Source organism: Aureobasidium subglaciale (genome assembly GCF_000721755.1).
Source record: "Aureobasidium subglaciale EXF-2481 unplaced genomic scaffold scaffold_9, whole genome shotgun sequence".
Taxonomy (NCBI): Eukaryota; Fungi; Ascomycota; class Dothideomycetes; order Dothideales; family Saccotheciaceae; genus Aureobasidium; species Aureobasidium subglaciale.
The window spans coordinates 1-24,859 of record NW_013566986.1 but is presented as its reverse complement, the minus strand read 5'-3'; the positions used below and the strand labels follow the sequence as shown (position 1 = coordinate 24,859).

The 24,859-nt window shown below is 50.6% G+C and overlaps 8 protein-coding genes across 8 annotated transcripts; 4 read left to right on the top strand and 4 right to left on the bottom strand.

Annotated features, from left to right (window-relative positions):
* Window positions 1–488: 488 nt before the first annotated feature.
* On the bottom strand, window positions 489–2,693 carry AUEXF2481DRAFT_88386 (GMC oxidoreductase). Its single transcript, XM_013488840.1, has 3 exons — window positions 2,143–2,693; window positions 1,501–2,095; window positions 489–1,450 (listed from the first exon to the last, which is right to left on the bottom strand). Exons 1-3 carry the CDS (start codon window positions 2,486–2,488, stop codon window positions 616–618), a joined length of 1,776 nt encoding a protein of 591 aa, XP_013344294.1. The 5' UTR covers window positions 2,489–2,693; the 3' UTR covers window positions 489–615.
* A 645-nt stretch (window positions 2,694–3,338) lies between these two features.
* Window positions 3,339–4,033, bottom strand: AUEXF2481DRAFT_28993 (uncharacterized protein; the record flags this gene model as incomplete). The annotated part of the gene is made up of 3 exons (XM_013488661.1): window positions 3,339–3,578; window positions 3,635–3,772; window positions 3,830–4,033. 3 exons carry the CDS (start codon window positions 4,031–4,033, stop codon window positions 3,339–3,341), a joined length of 582 nt encoding a protein of 193 aa, XP_013344115.1.
* A 1,581-nt stretch (window positions 4,034–5,614) lies between these two features.
* Window positions 5,615–6,436, top strand: AUEXF2481DRAFT_4534 (uncharacterized protein; the record flags this gene model as incomplete). Its single annotated transcript, XM_013488584.1, has 1 exon — window positions 5,615–6,436. One exon carries the CDS (start codon window positions 5,615–5,617, stop codon window positions 6,434–6,436), a length of 822 nt encoding a protein of 273 aa, XP_013344038.1.
* A 2,652-nt stretch (window positions 6,437–9,088) lies between these two features.
* AUEXF2481DRAFT_28991 (uncharacterized protein) lies at window positions 9,089–10,481 on the top strand (the record flags this gene model as incomplete). The annotated part of the gene is made up of 2 exons (XM_013488660.1): window positions 9,089–10,334; window positions 10,390–10,481. The coding sequence occupies 2 exons, from the start codon at window positions 9,089–9,091 to the stop codon at window positions 10,479–10,481; spliced, it is 1,338 nt and encodes a 445-aa protein (XP_013344114.1).
* Window positions 10,482–11,684: 1,203 nt separating this feature from the next.
* On the bottom strand, window positions 11,685–12,889 carry AUEXF2481DRAFT_28990 (uncharacterized protein; the record flags this gene model as incomplete). The annotated part of the gene is made up of 3 exons (XM_013488659.1): window positions 11,685–12,222; window positions 12,278–12,585; window positions 12,641–12,889. The coding sequence occupies 3 exons, from the start codon at window positions 12,887–12,889 to the stop codon at window positions 11,685–11,687; spliced, it is 1,095 nt and encodes a 364-aa protein (XP_013344113.1).
* Window positions 12,890–15,855: 2,966 nt separating this feature from the next.
* AUEXF2481DRAFT_39391 (uncharacterized protein) lies at window positions 15,856–19,279 on the top strand. The gene has a single exon (XM_013488733.1). It carries the CDS (start codon window positions 16,071–16,073, stop codon window positions 18,930–18,932), a length of 2,862 nt encoding a protein of 953 aa, XP_013344187.1. The 5' UTR covers window positions 15,856–16,070; the 3' UTR covers window positions 18,933–19,279.
* A 748-nt stretch (window positions 19,280–20,027) lies between these two features.
* On the top strand, window positions 20,028–21,925 carry AUEXF2481DRAFT_4530 (glycoside hydrolase family 1 protein; the record flags this gene model as incomplete). The annotated part of the gene is made up of 3 exons (XM_013488583.1): window positions 20,028–20,202; window positions 20,270–20,614; window positions 20,676–21,925. The coding sequence occupies 3 exons, from the start codon at window positions 20,028–20,030 to the stop codon at window positions 21,923–21,925; spliced, it is 1,770 nt and encodes a 589-aa protein (XP_013344037.1).
* A 509-nt stretch (window positions 21,926–22,434) lies between these two features.
* On the bottom strand, window positions 22,435–24,070 carry AUEXF2481DRAFT_4529 (uncharacterized protein; the record flags this gene model as incomplete). Its single annotated transcript, XM_013488582.1, has 3 exons — window positions 22,435–23,781; window positions 23,835–23,965; window positions 24,016–24,070. 3 exons carry the CDS (start codon window positions 24,068–24,070, stop codon window positions 22,435–22,437), a joined length of 1,533 nt encoding a protein of 510 aa, XP_013344036.1.
* Window positions 24,071–24,859: the final 789 nt, after the last annotated feature.

Here is a 24,859-nt window from a genome sequence, read left to right as displayed (position 1 = left end):
TCCATCAGGCCACGCCGTTCGCACAAGCAATCGACGAGTGTTCGCATCCACTCCTGTCATTGGCTGCGTTCACCCTTGCTATCACAACCGCATTTCTCTATCCGACCACACATCCACGAACCAAAAAGTCGCGCCCGTCGCAATCTGTCATGGACAGGATCAACAAAAAAGAAGCTCTCCATCAGGGAATCGAACCCTGGTCTCCCGCGCTTGACGAGATTTCTCTTGACAAGCGGAAATCATGACCACTAGACCAATGAAGATAAGCCAGCTATGCTGGTATTGGTGTACAGAGCAGGCATCGTCTACAACGTTTATGTTTTCCACGTCCGTTGTTTTCACGCGAGGCCAAGTACTCGAGTTAGGCAAGGTCAAAGAACCTGACATTGTAATAATTGACCGTCTGCCAAAATGGCTCGTTGGAAAGGTAAATACTGAACAAGTGCTCAGAGACATTAGGACAGCATCTTGCGAAATAGAATCAAGTTGTGCATTTCGAGGTGAATCGCTAAAGCTATACAAACATTTCAACAAGAAGGGGCAACAAGGACTCGTGTGTTCCTGAAGCCTTTAGTGCTAATACGAGAAGATCCTTATTTCTTGCTCCGGTCAAACTTAGGCATGGCTGGCCTTGATCATATCAGCAGCTCTCTCGGCAAGAGCATACAGAGTGCTGGTCAAATGGCCGGAGACCTGGAAGGGAAGTACAGAGGCATCAACGACGCGAACGTTGGCGGTACCGTAGACAAGATGCTTGTCGTCAACAACGCCACCAAGCTCCTTTGACATCATGGCAGCAGTCGAGATGTAGTGGTAATTGGAGCGGTAGACTGACTTCAACCAGTCGCCCCAGACTGCATCAGAAGCATTTTGAGGCACAACGTCCAAACCAGGAAGGGTCTCGCCAGTGAGAATGTTGCTCAAGGGAGCAGTGGAGGCAACCTTTCTGGCAGTTCTGGCAGTGGCAATTTGCTGCTTCATGTCATAGTCGAGCATGAAGTAGTTGGGGTTGATAGCAGCAGGGACAGAGGTATTTGCTGATTTGATGTGTATGTTGCCGCGAGAGAATGGCATCAGTCCCCAGTACTCGATCAATCCAGCGCTGGCAGAAGGTGCGTTTACAATAATCTCCGAGATGACAACCTCATCTTCGAAGATGAGCTCATGCTGGATCTTGAACAGCTTCAGAAGAGTCTCGCGGTCAGTGATATCACCGGTCGCCTGGACGGTCTTGTTGGCGTATTGCTCGAGGGATGCCTTGATGGATTTGCTGAAGGCTGCGGTGCCATTGCCCCAGACGTCGGTAGCGTTGAAGTATCCGATGAACCCGCCAGCACCGGTGAAATTCTGCGAAGCGTTGTAGTCCGTGTCGACGGTCGTCTGATCCTGAAGATTCTCGCCGACGAAAGGAGAGTCGACCTTGACCTCGATGCCAAGGTTCTCGAGAACACTGGTACAGTCAGCATTAATTCATTGTGGTGGCACATGAATTTGACTTACGCAGGGTTGCCAACACCAGAAAGCTCAAGCAAAAGCGGCGATCTCAGAGATCCGGCAGAAAGAACGACTTCCTTGGTGGCCAACAGGCTTTGTTCAGCGCCAGACTTGTCGGTAAAGACCACACCGTTAGCGAATGCAACGGAGGAATTGTCGTTGGACCAAGTCAGACGTTGAGCGAAAGAGTTGAGGTAGACATCGAGGTTTGGTCTCGTGGTGAAAGGATAGTAATAAGCACGAGCAGCATCCTCGCGAAGGTCCAGCGAACGGTCGAATGTCTTGGGAAAGACGTTGTATCCACGCATATATCCGCTGTTTGCTTCTCCGTTCCAAGGGAGATCCATGGCCTTGAATGTTGCGTTGAGGGTAGATGAGAAGTTGGCACCGACCATCTCGGTGGGCCAGCTGACGGCCAAAGGACCTTCGGTACCATGGAACTCAGGCAAGTATGATGCACCCATTAAGACCTGAGCCTCGGTGGGGTACTCGAAGTATTCGCTCTTCTTGTAGTATGGGAGCAGGGAGTCCCAAGTGATGTTGTTGCCAACCTTCTTCCAGCTATCGATTTGACTGCTTTCAGCTCTCATGTAGGTCATGCCTGAGTATCGTTAGCTTTGCTCAGTAAGCACCTTGTGTTTTGCATACCATTGATGGTACTTGTGCCTCCAAGCGCTTTTCCAGCTCTCAGGATCTGGGTCTTGTTGCCGGCATATACTTGAGCTTCACTCTCATATGCCCAGTCAATTTCTGTTCCAAAGGCCCTGCCATATCCCGAGGCACTGGTGACATTCGTGTTGTTGAACACTTGATCACCAGCCTCAATCACAGCGACTGAGACAGTCGGATCTTCGCTGAGTCGATTAGCGATAACAAGGCCACTGGTACCGCCGCCAACAATGATGTAGTCATAACGAGGTGTCGACTTGGGAAGAGCGTTAGGAACAGCAAAAGCCGTAGAAACAAGAGCGAGAGTAGCAAGTTGACCCAACATGATTGGAATGAAAAGCCGACTGGTATTAAGATGTGGTTTGAAAGTAGCGATTGATAGAACAGCAGAAAAAGATCAACTTATACTTCTTCCTACCATTTTTTTTTTCTCAGGCAGGAAGACCCTCATTTACAGTGATTACTAGAACTAACATCGAAACAGCGGAATGCCAATCGCATTTCTGCCCTAGCTTTGATTTCCATGCAAGGTTGATAGAGAGAGCAGATGATGGGGTTTGTAACCTTTGCAAGGTTAACCAAGATTTCGTGATGGGCTTTTCGGGCCGTGCGGAAGTGTCACATTCGGCCCGTTCCCAAATAACTGCCATTAACAATACTTATCCTGCTTTTTATATGACGATGTTGACAATGTCGAATTGAGCTTATGTGCTTAGCAACGCGAAATTGACCATAATTGTATTGGGCCCGATTGTCCAGTATCTCTTTTGCGACCTCACCGTGCACCAAACTCTATCACTTCTATTATCATTTTTGAAACAACCCAGAGCTAGAGATGAACTTCGAATGGCGCGGTCACATCTTGGATACTGAAATCACCACAGCAGAGATCCTACACAGATGTCTCTCGCGTGTTGCTGTGTTTCATGAAATTGCTGTGCGTGATGATGCCCATAAGCGTCATGAATTTGGTACAAGGAGTAAGTAAGAATAATTCTTAGTCCTTTTGTTTGACAAGATCTCCGTTATCGGATATTGTCTCATACTCGGAGGATCAGGGGTAAGAAGAGCTGCAGGCAGACTCAACCAAGGTGCGCCCATGATGCATAAGCTCCCCGTCCGCCAGAGGTAGAGCAGCTCTCCCTTTCTCCTGAGCTCCCGAAACCCTTCAGACTCTACCCGTACAGAAGTGCACTTCGCAACCTCATGTACACGATTGGTAGCTCGGTGGGTATATCAAGATCCCTTGCAACTCTTTGCATAATCGACTTGAATCCCTCGTGGTAAGATAACCAACACGGATTAGAAACCTGGTGAGTCCTAAGAATCATCGCGTAGAAAGCAATATAGTCGTCGCCACTAAGAGGTATCAGCAAAGGAATAGGAACTCTTGACGTGCCATAGGTATCTATCATCTTAGGGTAAAGATTTAGTTGGTACGAATCGGAGAAAATGCGGTGTCATTACTCACAGCGTCTGTAAAGGCTTCATCAGCTTCACAAAAGAAGCGATTCATGTAGCCATAATCCCGAGCAGCCTCTCGGAATAACCAGAGGGCTTCTGGAGAGATTGAGACGACCTGCGTCGAGACTCCCGGTAGCCTGATAGGCTCTTAGAAGGCAGGTTCTCCACTCAGCCACTCTCCCGAGGTTATGGTCCTGAGTACTCGGGTCGCTTCGTCCTCCGGAAAGTGTTCGAGTTCTGAATCGTTCTCATCTGCGGAAGGCTGACTCTCTGTAGACTCTTCCTCGCCAACAGGCTGTTGGTCTTCCACAGGTTGGCGACCTTCTAGGACCGAAGCATCATCGATCGATTGTTGGCTGTCGACATCGTGCTGACTGTCAACAGGTAGTTGGATTTGAACCGACATTTTGGCCGGTCGCTCTTTGTTTAATTTTTATGTCAGATGTTGCTGTAGACGTCCGAAATCTTCATCTCCAGTCGTCTGCATAGATTCGTGAGGTAGTCATCTTCTCAATCTGTAGAGAAGGAGTCACAGGCCTGGGTTGCAAAGCCTATACGGAAGCAAGTAAAACTTGCTACAACCCACGCAATCGACATGGCAAAACGTGCGACGAGATTTTTACGGTATAATAGTGTGAGTCAGCCCTGACAAGCTGGAGCAACAGCGCTTACCTGCCTGGATACCTTGGGCAGTCCAGAAAATAAAGGCCTGACATCATGCACAATCGTCCTTTTGAGCCAGGTTCACCATGCTATGTGCTGGAGCATATGGTCTCGTAGCGTCGTGCCGAAGCCGTCTCGACTAGCAACACGAGCCTAATGTTCTGAGGGGATGAGAGATTTAGTGCTGAGCATCAAGGCGCTGACGCAAGACTATTCTGAAAAGCCTAAGCATCTCGAGAGTCCCGCTCCGGGAGAGAATACGAGCGAGAGTGGAAGAGTACGACAACACAAGTTCAGGCGAGTCGATAGGCAGCTGTTGTCCATCTCAGCTCGGCACATGCGGAATGAGAGCAAAAACATCTTGTGAGGCGCGAGAGCGTGATATAGAGAGGTTCATCAGACGTGATACACGAGATCCTCCAGCGTGAAGCAAAAGCAAAATGATCACGGCAGGGATCGAACCTGCAATCTCTTGATTCGTAGTCAAGCGCCTTGCCATTGGGCCACGCAACCGGTTGTTGAGGGGACCGATGTGTATACTTTCATGTTTTCGCACAGCAGTGTGCGTACGGGTCAATCCATCTGCCTAGCCCAAGATGCTCTCTGGCCGATGATCGAGTCGAGGCAGCGCGCCAGGATGCCGCACGAAGAAGGCACCCAACGGCAGCCAGGCGCATGCGAAGGCTTAGGAAACGAAAGGCGGTTTGCGGGGATAACAATAGCTGAAGAAGGAATGTGAAGGATCTCCGGCTTCGACGTTGAAGCACGCCTCGATGAATAATGACCGCATGCTCGCTGAGCACGTGAATGATGATGTCGCTTTGTGTGAGATGACGGCTCGCGAGTGGCGGGGATAAAGAAGGAGCGCAGATTGACTCGGCCGCGGGGGCATATCGCGCCAAGCATCTGTTGGAAGGACCCTGCCAACTCGATGCATTGCCCCTTCCGTGATGTCAAGACAAGACAAGGCGCAGCGTGTGAGGAATTGGAAGGATCGAAGGCTTGGGAGGAAGAAACAAGCTCGATTGCCTGTGGTTGCGCCTCAATGACCTAATTATGCTCTGGTGCGGCAACGGATATTCGGGGGGATCAAAGGCTTGGGAGCTTGGAGGCGTTGGTTTTCAATTGGATATAATGGCGTCGTTGTGCCGTCTATGACCAGCTTCTTGTTCTACCACCTGCTACTTGTGTACCAATCATCGCAACTTCCCTTTGCCATTGGGCATTTATACGACTCGATCACCTTTCCTATTTGAATACGACCTGCTTTCGACGTTCTAAACTCTTCATCTCACAACAACATCGATACATACACATTACAGACATGAAGTTCTCACATGTCATCATTTCGGCGCTCAGCGTCGGCAACGCAGTCAATGCCGCAGTCATCCCCGAAGAAGCAAACTCGCTTAGCATCCGTTCAAGTTACGACATCGCTACATCACCCGAGTCCAGCAACACGCTCGAGAAGCGCAAAGGAGGTGGTGGCGGTGGCAGAGGTGGTGGTGGCAGCTCATCTGGCGGTCGCTCCGGCAGCTCGTCCTCTTCAGGCTCGTCAGGAAGCTCTGGAAGTTCGGGCAGTTCGAGCAGCTCTGGCAGCTCGGGAAGCCGTGGCTCATCAGGCGTGAGCCCCTCATACGGCGGTGGCAGATACTACGCTGGCGGTTCAACATCAGCATACAGGAGCGGCGGTCGTTCGCCCGGCGGTATCGCCCCATATGCCCTTGGTGGTGCTGCTCTCGGTATCGGTGTGTTCGCGCTTTACGGAGCCGGTGCCTACGCATACCCTTACGCCCATCCCTACTACTTCCACAACCGCACCGAGGCTGCTCAGAACCAGACCTACACTGATTCCATGAACACCACATTGCCCGTTCAGTGTGTCTGCGAGCCCAACGCTGATTGCGGTTGCGACGATCAGGAAGACAACTCTTACATCGATTCTATTGTCGGCAACGGATCTGTCTCAGACATCAACTCGACCCTCGCTCGCGTCGCCAACATCAACGGCACAGAGACTCTCGTCCTTAACGGAACTCTGGCCGAGGGCACTGCATCTACTAGTGCTGCCAACATTATGAGACCTGAGTCCGCTGGCATGTGGTTGCTCGCTGCCGGTGTGGGCGCTTTTGTCTACGTCTTGTAAACTGCGAGTACCTAGTCCTCACGAGATATGGCATGGGTTGGCGTTTTGTCTTTTTTCACTTGATACCACAGTAGGATAGCACCGTTGATGCTCTTGTACGACTATGAACACTTTACATTTGATCCATTCTACACACTGCAAATGCTTTTTCAATTTAGATGTGAACAACAACTATGTCACGGGCAACTTCAATGCATAGACTGAAAGAAAGTCTTCTTGCGCCTAGTGGACAAATTACATTTGAGTACTCATGAAACTCACGCAGTAGGATTACTGACCGGGAAAGAGCGGTGTGTCAAGGTAAACAACGGCCAGGAAGATATGATTCTTCATGCAGGTTGTTGTAGCAATAGCATTGCATAACCTACGAGTATCCGTCTAGTTTGTGCTTCAAGTGACCTTATCATGCATAGCTTTTTGTTGTGTACTTCTATGACATTATGCGCTTTTTGTGCTCCAAATTCTGCCACTTGGTAGAATAGATGTTGAATTGTGTAAATGTCCTTTCGGCCAACAAACTCCTGTCGCTCTTCTTCAATCACCAGCACCAAGCTGGCAAATCAATGAAAAGGTAGACACACAAGGTGTTTGATATCAAAAATTGCTCTGGTAGAGGCCCCGAAGGACATCCATGAAGAGTCTTCTGCGCGCTGTGCAATGCACGAAGTCTCTTCAGAGCGCCAGCCTGCTTGATCGCTGTGCTCCCAAAAAGGTAAGTATGATGAGCAGGAGAGGTTGCAAGGAGGAGGAGGTTTATATAGCTGGTCGTGGAGAGGGATGACTCAGCCAGAGACAGTGTTGATTTGTTGAGAGCACTGAGCAGGTTTTGGTTGGGGTACTGGATATGATGGGTGCCAAGCATGTACGACAGGTAGGCAGCACTACTGGGATCTGGTGAGCTCCATCGTATGACCACCGTGATGGCTGGAGCCGAGATGCGTCGTTCGACTAGGAAGAAGTGTCTTTGCTGAATCACTCGCCGATGCTGATGAGAGGGATACAGGTCTCTGTAGAGCATCCTGGTCTGCTGACGAGAGCTGCTCAGGCACTCTAGTGAAGCCTGGATCCTGTCCTGCAGGCAATGTCGCAGCGAACCGGCAAGCTTCTGTACAGAACTCTCTGTGTGCGAAAGACTGTTACACTTGTAGCTGTATCAAGGCACGAGCATCTCTGGATCTGGAGCGATAGCACCGAGATACACCTTTCCAACTACTTGCTGCGTTAGGTGTGTCGGTATAAGATCTGACTATGCGTTGCTACAGCTCGTTGTCGCTGTGGCAGAATTTAGCACACGGACAGGCACTTGGTCAACCGTGGTCCAAGTCGGTACATTACCATCGCTGCTTACAATATCAGAAACTGGTATACGATACTGCTGCGAGCTTCAGGGTAGTCCCCGTCTACTGCTCTCTCATCGACATCGCCGCGACAATCGGCGCTCCGATCGCTCTTCTCGACCCTCGACTCACACACCTGGGCCTCACCGTGGACAAAGGGTACTCTCGTCCAACACTCCTACCGTCCATGAAGCCCATTTCGCCCTGAAAACTGAAAGAGTCATCGATGACCAACCACGAAAGAGTCACGTCATAAAATACGAATTTCGATGTCCTACATGGGATAGTGTGATATACACAGACGATGTCTCTGGGCGCAGACACGCGTGAACAAGTGTTGAGACGGACCAGGTGTTGTTGCCTTGCCCAACAATAGCCGCTGTTTGTCAGATCCGCTCGGTGGAGTGTCCTCTCGTATTGTGAGCAGACTTGGTGTCAGCGTAGCACATGAGTGTTCTTGGTGAAGATGACGTTCGAGTTCGCATATCCCGTCAACATGTTCTGGCTTTGATGAAGACCAGCGTGTGCCTTCGATAATTTGGCCTTCACGACGTGGTCAGGGTGCTACTCTCAACTAGCATCTCGGAGTGTTTTGCTGCTCTTCTGCCTCGACGTTTGGTCTTTCATGGCCTGTTATACCTCCATGAGATGCAGATGGATTGTATTGAGCCGAGTATATAGACTCTGGGTGTATATGAGAAGAAATGTGGACGACGTGGCCGAAAATTGTTTCTCATACCTCGAACTCCAAAAAGTGCCTTGAGTTGGGCGACATCGTGGACACCTTCACTGAAAAAAGTCGTCAGAATCTCGAACGTGAGAGAGACTCCAGTCTCCCTGTGCTATTTCGAGTTTGGAAGGTTTGTCTAGCACTTCATATAGAGCGGTGATGTTATGCGAGCGCGATGGAGGGATAGAACGTGTTGAGATGGAAGAACATGTCGCCATGTTAGTGACAAATCGTTGCTGACGAGTGCGCCGAGCATAGCGACGTTGCAGACAAACCCTTGCCGTCCCGAACATCCCACGCTTGGACCTGCCTCTTCGCGCAACGCGAATCCTCCAGCTGTGAGACTTGTCCTGAACATGCAACTGAATATTGTGTCGACGTACATCAAGTTGCCCTCCACGGAAAGTGGTGATTGGAAACGATAGTGCTGTTGCGACGGCCCGCTTTCACGCGGTCAAGGTGGGTACGTAGACATTCGAGATCGTGAGAAGGGGCTGTGATGAAGACCGTGTCGTCTACCGCGTCGCGACTTCAACATTTTCGCAAGACGTGGCACAGTCGTTACTTGGTCTACCAAATCTCGCCATGGCATCCTTATCGAAGGATAGCAGTATTCTCATAATAGGAGGCGGTACCTGGGGTTGTTCAACAGCTCTCCACCTCGCTCGTCGTGGTTACAAGAATGTGACGTTACTGGAAGCACACCCAATTCCGTCGCCAATCTCAGCAGGCAATGATGTCAACAAGATCATGGAGGAAGGCGAACCATCACAAGACGACACAGAAGAACAATATCTATGGAACCGAATGCATCAAATCACAACGAAGTACTGGAAGGATGATGACGTCTTCAAGGCATTCTACCATCCGACTGGCATAATCTTTAGCGCCATATCCGATGATGTGTACGAACACATTAAAGGATATACCAAGGGAACAGAGAGCGAGTGGATCTCTCTAGAGTCACCCGAAGACTTCAAAAAGACTATGCCGGAAGGCGTGCTGCAGGGCGACTTCCCAGACTGGCGAGGCTTCTGGAAAGACCATGGCGCCGGATGGGTGTTTGCTCGAGGTGCAATGATGTCTGCTTATGAGGAGGCTTCAAGACTGGGCGTAAGGTTCATCACCGGCCCCTCATCGGGAAAAGTGACATCGCTTATTCACTCTGACAACAAAGACACCATCGCAGGCGCGCAGACAGCAGACGGTATATCGCATCGCGCCGATCAAACGATTCTATGCGCAGGAGCGAACAGTGACCTGCTATTCGACTTTGAGCAGCAAATTCGACCTACTGCATGGACATTGGCTCACGTCCCGCTTTCGGTCGAGGAAGCTGCCATCTTCAAGGGTCTTCCAGTGTTATATAATCCCGAACGTGGTTTCTCTGTTGAACCAGATGCCGAGAAACGCGAGCTCAAGGTCTGCGACGAGCATCCAGGGTACATCAATATGGTCAACATTGCGACTCCTGGCTACAATGAAGGTACAATGCACTCTCAGCCATTTGCTCGTCATCAAATCCCAGTCGAGAGTGAGACACGTGTGCGTAAATTCCTGCAGGAAGCGATGCCTCAAATTGCAGATCGCGACTTCAGTTTTGCAAGAATCTGCTGGGATGCGGACACGATGGATCGTCAGTTCTTGATTGACAGGCCGAAAGGTAAGGATGGATTAGTGGTTGCAGCCGGCGGATCGGGTATGGGATTCATGATGATGCCAGTAGTCGGACAGTTGATAGTTGACCGACTAGAAGGTGTGATCGAGGAGAGGCTGCAGAATGGGTTAAGGTGGCGACCAGAGCAAGCCGTAGGGAGAGATTGGCAGGCTAGTAAGTGTCTTCTCGTATCGATTGACTCGAGAGTAGTTGCTAATAACGGCCACAGTTCAAGATAGACATGGTGGCGAAGGCAAGATTATGGACTTCCACGATGTCAAGGGATGGACCAGTGGACACATGAACAAAGTCCAACTCTGAAGAACCCGCAAAGGTATCCTGAGTCGTGCAGTGCGACATGAGAGTTAATCGCCATGAGTGGGGAGATTTGGCTCCCGTACTCCATGTTTTCGAGTAGTCTTGTCTTATGCACCAACGGCAGTCGCGATCGTGGCATCTTACCATTTGTGGAAGCCGCATTCACCTTCTGGACCCTTTGGTCGAGCTCCACATATCACAAATCAAAGCTCGTAACCAAGCCACGATAGTCTCACCAAATCAACAGCCTAAACACTTTCATCCTCCACCTTCGTCATCGCGCCACAGAAGTTGACCAGACAGGAACACTTGATGCCCGTATCAGTGTGCCTTCACAAGACCTGTCCTCCTAGTGTGCGGAATACTGTCACACTCGTAGCTACCTCAAGGCACGATACTTTCTCGACTTGCAATGATGTCATCGAGATACTTCGTGCCAACGACTCCCTGCCGATGCAAGACATGACTGTGCCTTTCCAAAACTCGTCGTTGGCCTGCTTTGATCAATTTAGAGAGAGGGTGTGACAGTATTCTGCACACGAGGAGCGTAGTATCGCGATTTTCAAAGTTCATGACTTTCGCTAATTGAGTTTCCCTCCACTGTTTCAAGAAATTTAAAGATGTGTGAGTTTGCGGGAGCCCGCAACGGGTAAAGATTTGAATTATGTGTCTATCTTGACGTCTGCGAAATCGATCAAGCGAATAAATCCTTGTCCCCATCTTATGGCCGTGCGAGCGCTTGCAACAAAACATGACTTTTTGACTTTTGCAATGACGGAGGCTTAAGAGAAGAACGGAAAGTATGTTGGGGGAAAGATGATGCAAGAGTGAAGCGATAAAGTTGGAGATCATGGTCAGAGAGCTGCGCTCGAGCAGAAAATTGAAAAGTAAAATTTCTCGGCAGATGCTTGGGTGTGATCAAGCATTCAACATAGTTTCTGAACCTCTGAATGAATTGATAGGTTTCTCGATATGAAGTTGATATGTGTGAAACGGACTTCTTGGACGTCTATGTCTATTGGGACTTTGACGAGCAAGTAATTAGATAAAGACCAGAAAGAAATGGGGTATAGCGGGTAGTCTAGAAGGGTATCGACAAAAGAAAGAAGAATATATATAAGTGCTCATTATGAGAATCGAGTCTCCCCTCAAGTCCCTTTCGTTGTGCCAACATGCATCCATATCCAGTCACGGTCATGTCATTCCTTACGGGCTGGTACCAGAAGTAGTATTGGTGGCGAAGCTTGTCTCTTGCAAGACGCTCCGTGTCATCTTAATGCCAGGGTAGTCGGAGAGAATGTGCTCCTCGGAGTCGGAGTCGCGTATGCTGGTCTCGTTGACAGTGCCTCCCTTCACCACGACATCTCTATCGGCGGGACGCACGCCTTCAGGAAGCTCGTAGCCCGCTTCGCAGTTGACGTAGTTGCGGCGGCCGACCTTGGAACGTGTTCCGTTCATCTTGGAAGAGGCACCAGGTGTTGAGCTTCCAAGGTGGAAGACACGGCGGAATAAAGGGCGCAGAGTACTCAGACATCCGACAACCATACCGATGCCATTCTCGGCGTAGCCCCAGATGACGATGTCACCAACGCCATGGATATAATCCTCGGCATTGTTAAGATTGACGGTGTACTTGAGACGGATGCAAGCAGAAAGACTGGCAAGAACACCAAGACTCAGCAGGAAAACCACCGACACCTTCGAGTTGCGATTTAGCTGGATTGACCACAGAAGAGGAATAGGTCTAGATAATAGAAGTCAGAGACGGAAGGAGGATATATCGGCTCATGACAACTTACAGCAATGCGCAGAACCAGTCAGTAAAAATGTTGACGGCAGTATCGGCATAGTAGATGTTGGTGAGAACGGATGTAGAGTTGCATTTTCCTCCAGGAGTTGTTGTATCCCATGCCCATGAGATGGGATCGCAATGGAAGATGATGACAAACAAGGAGATGATGTTCATGATGATGAACATGGCGGACGTGACCCACAGAGCGACAACATAGCTCTTTTTACTAGTAGCGATTCGCATCTCCATCAACGAGATACTGAGCTTGATAGGTACGATTGCAATGCAGTAAAAGACTTCGAAGAAGAAGAACCACTATCTATGGTTAGCTCCCGCGAGGCATATCTAATCCGGTACATCGTGAACCTACATGGAGACCAACTGATGTCTGCGCGGCACCGAGCTCAGCTTCATGGCCACCCACGCCGTTGAAGGCACCACCAAGACATGATATCGTGAGAGCAGTGAAAGGAATGGCCGCGAACAGCATTGACCAATCGTCAGCACCCCATGCTCTCGTGCTTAATCTGATATATATTCGCAAAGCCAGTAACGGATAGGCCAGAACGGACAAGACGATGACAGTCGCAGCCAAGCGTGGTCCGGTATCCTGTGACATGATGACGAATTCTCGACCAGAGCTCTAAGGCCAGACGTGTAGTGGTGATGATCAGGGTTTGTCCAGATGTTGCAGAACGGACCTTGCTCCAAGATGGAAGCGGTGGCACGTCTGTGGATGGATTTGGCGAGTTGAAACAGAGGGGCGTGGAGAGAGAAGATGTATGTAAAGGTGACTCGCAGGAACACAGCAGGTGTGTGGAGACCAGGGGACTTCGATAGCTTAAAGAAGGTTAGACTTGAGGCACATCTCCGGTTCAGAAACCGTTGTGCCTTGCCGGCGTCCGAACTTTACCTAGACCAGAATGGTCTGTGACTTGGAGGATTCAGACGGCTGTGTCAACCCAGCTAATGGCGTTGGGGACGCAAATGAATGCGGCCTAGATATCAGAGTGTGTCGTCGTGCACAAACCCGAGTCGTATGTTCGATTTAGTGGCGATAACTCAGCAGTCCAGAGCAGTATGCAGAGGGATTGAAAGACAGGTGTCACAACAGAGAACGAGGAGGTTGAGTCAAGAGCGAACTTGTCGAGTCCTAGAGTCCTCGAACCCAGCCAGCGGGTTGTAGAGCCGGCTTCCGACTGGATCCCACCATCACTGATGATGGTCAATCTCAATTCTGTGCGGAAAGAATGTACCGGTACCTGTTTCAGTGTGTAGTGGACCGCGGATCAAAGCGCGATGCACAGAGTGACCCTAGTTCCCCAGGCATCCCGGCTTTTTTTTGCATCAGCAGGGACCTTGGTATGTTAATTGACGAAATAGATTGAGCTCTGCTTGCCTTGACGAGGATCAACGTCGCGACAACCGAGTGTTGACCTGTGTCTTAGATGACCCTGCGACGTTGCGCGCGAGTTGTTGTCCTGCGGCCACAATCCAATGGCCCGTACGAGTACCACCTCCTCGATCAGCATCGATGCCGAGCTCTTGCTGCGAGTCAGGAGAAGACGTCCAGAATCATGGAGTACAGTTCTGCAAAAGTAGCAGCCATGCACGTTCTCCGTATTAGCGTGCCGTGACATGCGGCACAACCACAAAGGACGCCGAGTCGTTGGGTTGTGGGTCTCGCTCTTGCCGTCCAAACGACTGGGTTACGGAAGCTACCTTGTGTCCCGAACGAAGTACGATTGGCTGTTCCCAACACTGACTCGTGCACGATATCTTGGCAGACATATGCACATTTCCATTCATCCTTCTCTCCTTCTTATAGCTTTTCCAGCTATATGAGAACAAAACTTCTCCTACGCTGACTCACAGTCATGTTTGATCATGGTCTGCGAAGACTCTGTCAAAGCTTATACAACTTGAGGCTACTCATGGATTATCCAAGCGTTTAGTCCTGCTGACATTTCTCGCTGTATTTTTGAGAAAGCCCCAGATGGGAAGCAAAGCAGTCTCCAGCGCCTAGACTCAATCCGGACCCTGACTGACCCTGACTCTGACTCTATCTCTGACTCTCCGCTGCTGAATTCGAGATCCAACATCCTTCATTACCACACGCTGTCTAGGTCATGGCTTGCAACACTGGCTTCAACCGTTGACTACTCACGCGTGGTGCCAAGGGAGGTTGAAACAACAGTGTCGAAGTTTATAGGCGGAGCTACCGCCGGATCAAGTATCAGATCGGTGGTGTACGAGCAGTGAACCACCCATTCAGCTTTGAAAAATCTCGGACTTCTCAGAAGTCTCATTGTAGAACCTTCTGACATTTTGACAACTGGGCAATTGGTTTGGAGAACCTTTGTTTGACTACTTGCCGATGGAAGAAGAAGACTGTAGCTGTCCGGTTGTAACGCGAGAGCGAATCGACACGGGCAATCTTGACGAATAGTGGCGCATTCTCAAAAGTGATGTCCTGGCTCTGCATAGTGAGCACTCGACCACCTACAAACGTTATTCGAGGTTGCTTAATTGCGCGACGCCGAAACAGATCGTCCGAAAGAGCTCATAAGATACAGTGCAGGTGCTCGTCGGCAAAGGGATGTTGTCTTTACAGTCGAGGACCTTATGGCCATAGACTACATGAGTTAGCTTGTTATCAGTAATAGCGGCTGATGGTGGTAGGCAAGAGCCGACTCGTCTCCACAGTGAGTTTGGTTGATAGACTGGGCCTCCTTCCTGTCTAGGCCTGTATCACGTGTGATAATCAGAGCGATAGACAGGAAATTGGGGTCCGTGGACGTGCGGGTCAAGACAGCCTGATGAGGGTGGTGGTAGGATTTGGGCAGGTGATCAACACTCAATGGAACGAGCGAAGTTGCAGAGGCATTCGCATTGCAGCCGCGGCAGTCAATTTGGGAAGTGGACCCTGCATGTTGGTCGAGCACAACTGTCCCACAACAGCAGAGGTCCGATATAGAATAGGCCACGGGATGAGCGGATGATTGAGATCAACAAGCGCATGAGCCATATTCTTCGCGGCAAACATATGCAGAGTGGCAAGTAGTCGGACTTTGGTTGGAGTTTTGTAGCGACCTGGAGCTCGAAAGAGGACAGGCGACATGCTACCATACCTTCCTCGTTCGGAAGGATCGACGGTGTCAGGTAGAGTTGAAGAGAGTGTCTACATTATTGCTCCCTCATATGCGGAAGTCATGGTCCGAAGCAAGACTGTTAGGAATGGTGAAGCGACTTGCAAGCGCGACAAGGGCATTGTTACAATGTCGGTTGCAAAGATATGCACCCGTGCGAGTAGGAGGCTGATTTCGGTGTTGATGGACCAAAGAGAAGACGGTTCCGGTTGGAAAGGTCGCGATACTGAACCAAGTATCATCTTGCTCAGTTGACAGAGTCAGATCCGGTAAAAATGCAGCAACTTTACATTAATAACATGGACGAGGGTTTCGCAAAGAGCACAGCATTGTGTCTGGGGAGCTTGGACCCCTTTGGTGGGGTTGAACAGACGCTGGACAAGATTTTGCTAGGAGGGAGGGGCAAGTGTCTTTTGCTGACGCAAACTGGACGACGACGTGGCAATCGGAGAGAGAACAAAATGCCACTTCAAAGTCTGTGGGTGAGCCTGTTCGACTTCACAACGGACACAAGTCACGATTTGTGATTTGTGCATGGCGACGATGCCAAGTGCAGTGAAACGCGCCTAGCCCTTGGCGAGGGGAGCTCTCGATTGAACCCCTTCCACCTTCACACTCCTGCTTGTCGACATCGATTGAGGATCTTCAAGCATGGTTATCTTCTCAGCATCTGGCAGCAGCTTTGCTGTCACAGCCGTCTTCCTGCTGTTCCTGCTCCATGCCCGTCCTACCCATGCCTTCGGTGCTGGCAACATTGCTTCGGTTTCGAATGTCGAAGGCGTCAACTTCCGCCATGGTGACATCGAGGACACCCTTCTCACCCTCGTCAGCTCCTACGCATACGCCAAAGGTGCAAAGTTCAGCAAGATCGACGTCAAGCGTGTCTACTTTGGCAACTGGCTGCGCGACTACTCGCAAGCCGTCGATGTAGGAACCACCAAGCACGTCTCCGCAGAGGCCATCCGCATTCTGCTCTGGGTGCTAGGTTTCCTCACCTTTGGCTACGGAACCGGCGAGTTCGAGGTCACGACCGAAAGACTGGGTTGCTACCGCCCCGAGGAGCACATCGACAACCCCAAGGACTACGCCGACAACGAGGACGCCCGCCAGTACGACCGCAGACTGCGCGCCCCCGTCGATGAAGAGAGGGAGTTGAGCATTGACGAGAGGACTGGCCTGAAGAACTACATCGCCTCGGAAGACGTGGGCATCACCACGTCTGCCCAGATGGTGCGCAACCTCTTCGGCCGCTGCATCGATCTCGGCAGATCCTACAACAGATCAAGGGACAAGAAGGAATTCTACGAGGCCCTGCGTCTCCTCGGTACCGCCTGCCACTGTCTCGAAGATTACTCGGCCCACTCAAACTACACTGAGCTCGCCCTCATCGAGCTGGGCGAACGCGACATCTTCCCTCACGTCGGTCGCAACACCCAAGTCCGCGTCCAGGGCGCCCGTCACCAAGTCTACCCCATCGTCACCGGAACCTTTGGTGGTGTCGATTTCCTCCACTCTGTCATGGGTGAGCTGGACGACAAGGCTACCCAGTCCGAAATTCAAGAGCTGGAAGGCGTCATCGACAGCTCGCAGAACCAAAACACAAGTCTGCTCAAGAAACTCCTCAAGATGCTCCCTTCTGGCCTCCTCGGCGGCAAGGATCAGGCGGGCAAGGTCGACGAGCTGCAGAGCAATGCTGCTGCCGCTCAGATGGGCAACATGAAGCTCTCGCCTCGCCAGCCCGAAGAGTGGGCTCAACAGCTCCAGGAAGTTCAGAAGCAGATCTACCCCATCCTTCAGTTCCACGACGAGCTTATGATGGGTATCAATGAGGCCATCGAGAAGATCCCTATCCTGCCCGATCTTCTCGAGCAGTTTACTGAGCAGCTCAACATCTTCGTATTCTCTCTGCTCGCGCCTTTCGTCCTGCCTATCATTAGCCAGGTCAAAGAGGAGTTGGCCACTGGTTCGTCAGAGGTCATTCAAAGCAGTCGTGACAAGCAGCTCATCGTCTTCCACGACGACAATTCTTCCGATCCTACCCACTCTATGCTCTCCAAGGATCACTTCTCAAACATCCTGAACGAACCTGCTGGCAAGATCGGATGTGCCGTCCTCAAGTGGGTCGTACCTCAAATCGTTCAGTGCTGGGATAACGAGAATGTCGACATCGCCAGGACCCTCGACCGTATCATCAACGGTGTCTTCCATCACCCCGCTTTGCGCCAAGTTGGTAACGATGGTGCAGCTGACGGTCGTCACATCATGTTTGGTGTCGTCGAGCAATGGTGGCAGGAAAAGTCCGAGCGTGAGCGAGATGACCTTCGCCGCAAGCTCAGCAGACGCGGTGTTGAAACTGGTCAGAACCACAAGGAGGGCGTTCAGGACTCTGGCCACGGATGTTGCAAGCCTCTTTTCCAGCAAAAGCAGAATAACAATGCTCCTGCCGCTGCGGCCCACGCAGCCGTCATGGAAGGCATCAGTGACTTTGTCAGTGGTGGTCAATCTTCTCAGCATAACAGCTATGGCAACCAAGGCCGCCCCAGCAGCCGTCCTACCAGCGCCTTTGAGCAACAAGCAGGAAACTTCGTTGGTGAAGCAGTCGGCGGTGGTGCACTCGGCTCTGTTCTTGGCGGCCTCGTTGGTAGCGTCGGTGGCAGCCTCTTGAGTGGCGCTTTTGAGTCTCAGGGTCAGACTCAAACTTTCCAGCAATCAAGTCACAACCAGGACGGTTCCTACACCCAAAGCTACATGCAGACTGGAGAACGTCCATCTTCTAGACCATACGGTCAAGAGCAGACTGCACAGGCTGAATACAAGACCACTCAGTACCCTGGCGGCGGTCACAGAACCGAATACAACAGCTACGAACAGGAAGGAAACTCTGGCCACGGCTACCAGCAGAGCACCGAAGTCCGTCCTACCCAGGGTGGTGGCTACGAGCAGCGTACTGAGCGCCGTCATGAGCAATCTGGCGGCCGCTGGCAGAGCGAGATTCAGCAGCAAAGCGTCGGCGCTGCTGGAGAGTACTACCAGACTGAAGAAAAGCATCACGGCAGAAGAAATGACGACGACGATGACGATGATGAGCGCCGATCGCATAGAAAGCACGGATCCAACCATCGCAACGACTACGAGAGTGAACAACAGTCCTATTCGCGCCCTGATAACAGCGGTGGCTTCCCTGGAGCGTCCTACCACGCTCAACATCAAGAACGTCAAGATGAGCGCCCCAGTTATGGTCAGCAGCAACCCGGTTACGGCAACGATAACTTCGGAGGCCGCAACGAGTATGAAAGACCTCAACAGTACGGTCGTGATGAAGGCTTTGGTAGACAAGAGTACGGACGTGAAGACAATAACAACAATTATGGTCGTCAAGGCCATGGCCGTCGTGATGAGGATGAGATGCCTGGCGGCTTCCCTGATGATGACGATCAGGAGCGCAGACACCACGGCGGTCGTCGTGAAGGAGGCAACGGCTATGACGGAGGTAATGAAGGCCGTAGATGGTAAGCTCGATCGGTTCTGGTCACCAGTCTCGGTTGTCCTGTTCTACGAGTCGTAGGACATGATTGCATCGGAAAATCATGAAGAAATGAAAGAAATGTACTCATGTCTTCCTGTAAATCTTGATGTGGAGTATACCTGCATGAGTGCAAGCTACTTGTGGAAAGTTTGTAGTTTCCGCTGAGAGCAATGGTGAGTACGTAGTCGACCTCAGCGGGATTAGAGACTCTAGAGGTGAGCGCAGTTCCATCCAGCAAGCTTGTACCTATCTGCGACTGTGTTTCATAGAACGTTTTTGCCAGATTTATCTTCCATAACGTCGACTCGCTGCCAGACAGCATCTTGGGTCAGGCACATTGATTGACCCGTACGCACACTGTGGCGCAAGAAGATATTATTACACGCCTTGGTCGTCCATAATAATTGGTTGCGTGGCCCAATGGCAAGGCGCTTGACTACGAATCAAGAGATTGCAGGTTCGATCCCTGCCGTGATCATTTTGTCTTTTGTCTCTCAGCATCGTCGACCTTTTCGACTGCACCACCCTCCCCCAATGTTTTGTCTGGTCTCTGACACACCTGCAGGAGTTGTATAAAGACTTTGGTGTCACGCATCTCCGTGTTGTCGGTTTTTCGTTGTTTGCCCGCATGCCACGTCTACATTCTATGTCCGTCAATTGGAGATACGGTGTCGATCATCTGCGGAGAATCGAGGATCCGGCATCTTGTCAGCCCTTGGGGAGTCACGCGATGTGTTCGTCGTCAATGCCTTCCACTGTTGGCAGTATGAGCTTGCTTTGACGATGAGGTGCCCCGCAGTGAAATAACGGAGACAGACAGTGCTCGATCTCCTGTTGGCTCGCTTCAAGTCACTCCTCCCTGCCTCGTTCTTGGCTTCGTCGGCACTGCAGAAACTAACAGCAGAATCCTTGCTCGTCTCAGTATTTGGTAAACAGACAGACCCCGCCTTGACCCCTCATCTGCGTATTCTCGTATTGGCTATGCCTAGGACGAGAGCGCAACCTTTGATGGACGAGTATTTAACCATGCCGCCACCAGGCTATTGACAGGACCGCCTCCTCACATATTGTTACAACTCAATATGAGAATCTCTAAAGTCCACAAAGCTCTGCTGTTTGCTACCTCTGCCAGACACGTCATAGCCCAGAATTACACGAACGCTTCGACAAGCACGGAACCAGGCTCCACCACAGTCAATGGTACCGCTGTGGCCAATCCTAGTGCTTTCGTGACCAATTTACAAGTTTCAGTCGATGGTAAGTCAACTTGTGTGGCACTATATTGGTACACGCCCGATGCATCACAACAGCTGACGAGTTGAAGATTTATGGGACTTTTTTGTTGGACCAGTTGATGTCGCCAACACCACTACTACTGTCCAGGCCACTCCAGTACCCTCGAACGATCTAATTCCTCCACCTTACATTGGAAACTATGGATTTCCTCCTGGGCGTCAGGTCCCCATGGTCACAAAGAATGAGTCTTGGAGCTTCCCTAAGGCATTCCACCTGGGTGTTGCGGGTGCCGCTTTCCAGATTGAGGGTGCTGCCAGAGCCGAGGGCAAGGGACCATCGACATGGGATGTCAATATGCATCGGGTCCCTGGGTTTGCTCTTGACAACAGTACCGGAGATATCACTGATAATAACTACTATATGTACAAGCAAGGTAAGCCTCGACACTGCGCATTATGTCAGCATCATGAAGCTAACAGTCATCTCCACGAAAGACATCGCCCGTCTGGCAGCCATGGGGATCAACGCGTACTCATTCTCAATTGCTTGGACGCGACTATTCCCATTTGGCTCTGGACCAGTCAATGAGCTTGGTATAGCTCACTACAACGATGTTATTGACACATGCATTCAGTACAACATTACGCCCATGGCTACACTATATCATTGGGATATGCCTGCTTTATTACAGAACAAGTATGGTGGTTGGCTGGGCGAGGAGATCGTTGAAGACTTTACAGAGTACGCTCGAGTGGCATACAGTCGTTTCGGAGACAGAGTTAAACATTGGTTCACTATCAACGAACCAATAGTGATCTGCACATCGCAGTATCCGATGCCAGAGGGCTACTGGCGTAACTTCTCTATTCCGGACATCCAGCAGCAGTTTGTGTGTGGTCGAAATATTTTACTTGCACACGCGCAGGCCTATCGACTTGGCAAGTCCATTGTACCTGACAGCTCCATCGCTTTTAAGAACAATGGCGGTTACAAAGTGCCTCTCACGAATAGCTCTGCTGATGCAGAAGCTGTTCAAAGAGCTTGGGATTTTAACGAAGGGTGGTTCGCAGATCCTGTGTATCTTACCGGAGATTGGCCTTCTACTGTCAACGATTATGTGTCTTCCTTCTTGCCTCCATTCACATCTCAGCAGAAGGAGGTGATCCTCGGCTCTTCCGACTTGTTCGCTCATGATGCCTATACGGCTCAGTTCTACATGGTTCCTGATGCAGGCATCGAGTCTTGCGTTGCAAACTCCAGCAACCCGTTGTATCCTTCATGTGCGAATAGTACTTACACATATGGACCTGCTCAAGGCAACTGGGCCATAGGTCCATCTGCTGACGCCCGTGCACCCTGGCTCCACCGCGCAACAGACTGGTTCCCAGCCTTCATGTCTTATATCAACACCACCTGGCCATCCCCCTCAATCCAAATCACCGAATTTGGCTTCGCAGAGCCCTTTGAGTCCTCCAAGACCTTACTCCAAGATATTCTCTGGGATCCCATCAGAGCATCCTACTATCATGATTACATGGAAGCTATACTCATCTCACTCAGTGAAGGTATCAACATTACCGCAGCTCTAGCTTGGAGCTTTGTAGACAATTTGGAATGGAACTCTGGTTTTAGTATTAGGTTTGGGATGCAGTATGTTAATTTTACTGAGCCGAGCTTGGAGAGACATTATAAGGCTAGTTTCTTTGAGTATACTAACATGTACAAGATGTACGTAGAGCAGTAGGGGTAGAACGTATAAAGAGCCGTGCAAAGGGACGTATTAAGGCATATCGGAAATACTGTACCTGTATCGTGGACTGCCAAAGTGGTATCACCTTTGACACAGAAACATACTGTCTTCCTCGCAGATGAGACCTTTGTGGACAGTTTTACCTGTGAAAAAACGCTTCCCTCCCCATACTCCCTGAGAACAAGTTGTTATCATAAAATCATCGTGCCTTCTCATGACCCATCTACAACCCCCCTCAGCGCTCAAAGAAGACGTTTCTGACCCCGTATTCCGTCACTCGCCGGTGTCGTTTCGTCTGTGTGACCCGGATGTCGTCCTTGGTGGCACATGGGACCAAACAAGGTCGAGCGGTGGACACTGAAGATCAAACGGAAGACAGCAATCTGCTCAGTATTGTTCACGTTAAGTTGTATATAGGTTTCGGACGTTCCGGACGGGTGAAATTCTTTTATAGGCATGAAGACGGCGGTACTCGTGGTGAAACTTGGGAAATATGAATGTTGTCAAGCAGTCAACGCCGAACTACAACCCAAGATACCCATACCAACAAATGCAAAGATCATGCAAAGGCCTCTATTATGCGTAAGTTCAAGACTCTCACCGAAAAGCTGTAATGCAACAGAAGCCATGATGCCGGCAGTGACCGCAAACATGGCTCCATAGAAGTTCTCACTGATTGCGACATTCTTAGAGCCGGCAATTTTGAAGATGAGTGCAGCGACACCTGCACCAAGAGGTTGAGAGGCACCGCCAAGAAGAGAAGCCCAGAACATTGCCTTGGCGCGGTTGTTGATGGCGAGGTAGAGGGGTAGAGCGAGAACAAATCCGTCGGTGATGTTGTGGATGAACAGAGCGAGAAAGACGGAAAAGCCAAGTTTGGGATTCGCGTGGTTGGTGGCGAATGTGATGAAGCCTTCGGGCAATTTGTGGAGAGCGATTGCGATCGAGGTCTGAAGACCGATGGACGCGAACACATTGGTCGGGACGTGATGATGGTGGCGTTGCTGCTCGCCGGATTGCTGTTGGTTGCTCGATAGTGAAGCGTGGGACTTTGTGTGCTGAAGTGAATGCGTATCTGACTCCTCCTCGACCACAGCGTCGGGGTTGCTGAGATTGAGCATGCCGTTAGATCTCTTGGTTTGCAGGACCGTATCCGAAGCCACACGATTCTGGTGTCCAGGGCGGGGAGCAGTCTCCTCTCTAATACCTTGCAGTAGAGGAGTCTGTTCCGAGGCGGCTGATTCACCACGTAGTAATTGTTGACGAATGATTGACCGAGTGCTTGCCTGCCTTGTTTGCATATTCTTGAAACAATCTGCGCCGCACGGCTCACTAAATCCATAACAGGGACCATCGCAATCGCAAGACGACTTAGATCTTGAAGCAATTGAGGACAGTGTCTGACTTAGACGAGCTTGTAGCGAGGGTCTTCTGGACAAGCTTTTGCCTGGAGGGAGATTGACAGCACCGTTCTCATTGACCGCGGCAGAGGTGGATTTGCGTGTGCCGATTTTAGGTCTTTGAATGTGAACGTGTTCACCATGTTGCTTGATGGTAGAATTGGATCCGCCGTGGGAGCGGTCGTGAGATGGAGGATGTGCCTGCTCATGACGTAGTTGTCCGTCTTCCTCAGAAGGCTCCTTGACAGCTTGTTCCTCGTCGTGAGAGTGTTCGCAGTCCACCACATGAGATGGCATAAACAGATGAGCAAGTCGGCTGATGACCTGAATGCCGAGAGCACCTCCCAGGAAACAACCTATCAGTATCCAAGCAGCTGCTTTCGGTGACATTCCACCCTTCTGAAGAGAACTTTTGGCCGAGGGCATCATGCTGAAAAGTGCAGAGAAAAGCTGCGATCATTAGCCTCGAGCTTGGAAAGTATAGAGGTGAAGCCTGTCATTACCATAACACCAAAACTCAAGCTGAGCGACGATGACAAAAATATGTCACTATCCTGTATCCTGAAGTTGGGTTTGCTCGGAAACTTCCTGACGATTATGTCGACACAAATGATGGAGGCTCCGATGATGCATGCTGCCGTCAATTAGACAATGCATAAGTGGGCAAACAGGACTGGAACGTACCAGCACCACTGACACTTGCCATGACCCATCCACGTTCATCGTTTGATAGACCCATGTCTGCTCTCTACGAGGCCGTGATGTGGAGATAATAAGCCGTGAACCAATTAAATCCAGATGAAAAGGTCTCGGCTGCTTCTGGACTCGGAGAGGCCGTCGCGTCTCAAAGGATCGGCTTTGTTCCTGATCGATTGTCACAAGAGCGAACGTTGAAGAGTTCCCGTTTGTCGGATATGGACACAGATCGCCTTCAGACAAAGAATAATGTACGACAGGCTTCAAAACCGAGGAGGCAGTCGTCGTCTAGAAGGCTCTGTTGAGATCGCGACTCGAAGGCGCGGGCCGAGCGCACCGTTTTCTCACTCGATAATGCCAAGACACCTTGATGGGTCGCTGACGCGCTCTTACTTCATTGGCCGTCAGCCCCTTCTTCCACTTGTCGGTGAACAATTGTACAGGCTTCGGATCAGCTGCGACTCGTATCGACGAAACACTCGCTTGACCTATACGGCTGCAGAAATTAAGACAAACGCTTCATGAGTGAGCTCTACCGAATCCTGGGAGGGAACGCCACATGCAAAAAAGCAAATCTTGGACCACTCCAGTGTTCAGAATCCTGACGCACGCAATTTCCCCCATGGTTTTACAGAGCTATAAAGACACGATGTTCCTGCATCTTTGGGGCTGTATCCAGCTGAGTAGATCTGTTTCAGAAGTCGCACCCAAGCTGCCCGCGTCTCTTTAAACCTCCAAAGTCCTTGAAGTCACGCACTGTGATCTGCGTTCCCTTGCTGCTCGTCTGCTGCAGAGCACCGAGACCTCTAGCACCAGCAACGACTTGTACAAC

What these genes read in the sequence shown, in the direction of transcription:
- AUEXF2481DRAFT_88386 (XM_013488840.1), bottom strand. Translation starts at nt 2,488, where the DNA reads ATGTTGGGTCAACTTGCTACTCTCGCTCTTGTTTCTACGGCTTTTGCT. An exon ending in AGGCACAAGTACCATCAATG is followed by an intron (nt 2,096 to 2,142) that starts GTATGCAAAACA and finishes AACGATACTCAG; the next exon opens with GCATGACCTACATGAGAGCT. An exon ending in TCTGGTGTTGGCAACCCTGC is followed by an intron (nt 1,451 to 1,500) that starts GTAAGTCAAATT and finishes TGACTGTACCAG; the next exon opens with TGTTCTCGAGAACCTTGGCA.
- AUEXF2481DRAFT_39391 (XM_013488733.1), top strand. Translation starts at nt 16,071, where the DNA reads ATGGTTATCTTCTCAGCATCTGGCAGCAGCTTTGCTGTCACAGCCGTC.